Genomic DNA, 2,691 nt, shown 5'->3' on the forward strand with positions numbered 1-2,691 from the left:
GGTGCAAGGTCGTGGTGCAAGACCCCTGTTGCAAGGTCCCCCGTGCAAAGTCCCCATTGAAAGACCCCGTTGCAAAGTCCCTGTTGCAAGGTCCCCACGCGAGGCCCTGTCGCAAGACTCTGTTGCAAGATCCCCGTTGCAAAATCCTCGTGCAAGGTCCCCTGTTGCAAAGTCCTAGTTGCAGAGTCCTAGTTGCAGAGTCCTAGTTGCAAGACCCCGTTGCAAGGTCCCCATTGCAAGGTCCCCATGTGGGGTCCCATTGCAAAGTCCCTGTTGCAAAGTCCCCGTTGCAAGGTCCCCAGGACAAGGTCCCCAAGCAAGACCCTGTTGCAAGATCCCTGTTGCAAAGTCCCCGTTGAAAGGTCCCCGTTGCAAGTCCCCATTGCAAGTCCCCGTTGCAAGGTCCCTGTTGCAAGACCCCGTTGCAAGATCCCTGTTGCAAAGTCCCCGTTGTAAGGTCCCCAAGCAAGACCCCGTTGCAAGATCCCTGTTGCAAAATCCCCACGCAAAGTCCCTGTTGCAAGGTCCCTGTGCCAGGTCCCTTGCTGCAAAGTCCTTGTTGCAAGGTCCCCATTGCAAAGTCCCCGCTGCAGGACCCCATTGCAAAGTCCCTGTTGCAAGGTCCCCATGACAAGGTCCCCACATGAGGCCCTGTTGCAAGGTCCCCGTTGCAAAGTCCCCATTGCAAGGTCCCCATGGCAGGTCCCTTGTTGCAAAGTCCTTGTTGCAAGACCCCGTTGCAAAGTCCCTGTTGCAAAGTCCCCATGACAAGGTCCCCATGACAAGGTCCCCAAGCAAGACCCCGTTGCAAGATCCCTGTTGCAAAATCCCCATGCAAGGTGCCCATTGCAAAGTCCTTGTTGCAAGTCCCCATTGCAAGGTCCCCGTTGCAAGGTCCCCGTTGCAAGACCCCGTTGCAAAGTCCCCGTTGCAAGATCCCTGTTGCAAAATCCCCATTGCAAGGTCCCTGTTGCAAGACCCTGTTGCAAGATCCCTGTTGCAAAATCCCCATGCAAGGTGCCTGTTGCAAAGTCCCCATTGCAAGTCCCCGTTGAAAGGTTCCTGTTGCAAGACCCCGTTGCAAAGTCCCCGTCGCGCTCCCCGTGGCGGCCGGGCGCTGGGCCGCCCTCGCTGACGCGCGCTCCCCGCAGGCCGGGAGGAATACGTGGCCACCTTCAAAGGCAACGAGTTCTTCTGCTACGACCTGTCCCACAACCCCATCCAGAGCAGCACGGACGAGCTGACGCTCTCCTTCCGCACGCTGCAGCGCAACGGGCTGCTGCTGCACACCGGCAAGTCGGCCGACTACGTCAACCTCTCGCTGAAGAGCGGCGCCGTCTGGCTCGTCATCAACCTGGGCTCCGGCGCCTTCGAGGCGCTGGTGGAGCCCGTCAACGGCAAGTTCAACGACAACGACTGGCACGACATCCGCGTCACCCGCAACCTGCGACAGGTAGGGACGGGGGGGCCGCCGCGGCGGGGGGGGGGCTCGGCCCGGCTGGGAGCGCTGGGCGCCTTGGTCCGGTGCCCAACTGGGAGCACTGGGAGCGCTGGGCACCTAGGTCCAGTGCCCAACTGGGAGCACCGGCAGCGCTGGGCGCCTTGGTCCGGTGCCCAGCTGGGAGCACTGGGAGCGCTGGGCGCCTTGGTCCGGTGCCCAACTGGGAGCACTGGGAGCGCTGGGCGCCTTGGTCCAGTACCCAGCTGGGAGCACTGGGAGCACTGGGCATCTTGGTCAGCTACCAAACTGGGAGCTGTGGGCGCCTTGGTCAGCTACCCAACTGGGAGCACTGGGAGCACTAGGCAACTTGGACAACTACCCAACTGGGAGCAGTGGGAGCAGTGGGTGCCTTGGTCAGCAACCCAAGTGGGACCACTGGTCGCCTTGGTCAGCTACCCAACTGGGAGCAGTGGGTGCCTTGGTCAGCTACCCAACTGGGAGTGCTGCGAGCACTGGTCGCCTTGGTCAGCTACCCAACTGGGAGCAGTGGGTGCCTTGGTCAGCTACCCAAGTGGGAGCACTGGGCGCCTTGGTCAGCTACCCAACTGAGATCAGTGGACGCCTTGGTCAGACACCCAACTGGGAGGACTGGGAGCTGTGGGCGCCTTGGTCAGCTACCCAACTGGGAGCAGTGGGCGCCTTGGTCATCTACCCAACTGTGTTCACTGGGCACCTTTGTCAGACACCCAACTGGGAGCACTGAGCGCCTTGGTCCAGTACCCAACTGGGAGCACTGGGAGCACTGAGTACCTTGGTCAGCTACCCAACTGGGAGCACTGGACACCTTGGTCAGCTGCCCAACTGGGAGCACTGGGAACGCTGGGCGCCTTGGTCAGCTACCCAACTGTGTTCACTGGGCACCTTTGTCAGACACCCAACTGGGAGCACTGAGCACCTTGGTCAGCTACCCAACTGGGAGCACTGGGAGCGCTGGGCGCCTTGGTCCAGTACCCAGCTGGGAGCACTGGGCACCTTGGTCAGCTGCCCAACTGGGAGCAGTGGGAGCACTGGGTGTCTTGGTCCAGTACCCAACTGGGAGCACTGGACACCTTGGTCAGCTGCCCAACTGGGAGCAGTGGGAGTACTGGGTGTCTTAGTCAGCTACCAAACTGGGAGCACTGGGTGTGTTGGTCAATGCAGCTACTCAAGCGGGAGCACTGGGAGCACTGGGCGCCTTGGTCCAGTACCCA

General features: G+C 61.2%; 1 protein-coding gene across 1 annotated transcript in view; it reads left to right on the forward strand.

The window, feature by feature from the left end:
• Nucleotides 1–2,691, forward strand: part of LOC104834893 (neurexin-2-like) — a 33,002-nt gene that overhangs the window by 8,206 nt on the left and 22,105 nt on the right. The window contains exon 3 of the mRNA XM_010572558.1: nucleotides 1,152–1,453. Coding sequence (XP_010570860.1) covers nucleotides 1,152–1,453 — 302 coding nt within the window. The remainder of the gene's footprint in view (nucleotides 1–1,151; nucleotides 1,454–2,691) is intronic.

Source organism: Haliaeetus leucocephalus, unplaced genomic scaffold (assembly GCF_000737465.1).
Source record: "Haliaeetus leucocephalus isolate CR32 unplaced genomic scaffold, Haliaeetus_leucocephalus-4.0 Scaffold343, whole genome shotgun sequence".
NCBI classification, from domain to species: domain Eukaryota; kingdom Metazoa; phylum Chordata; class Aves; order Accipitriformes; family Accipitridae; genus Haliaeetus; species Haliaeetus leucocephalus.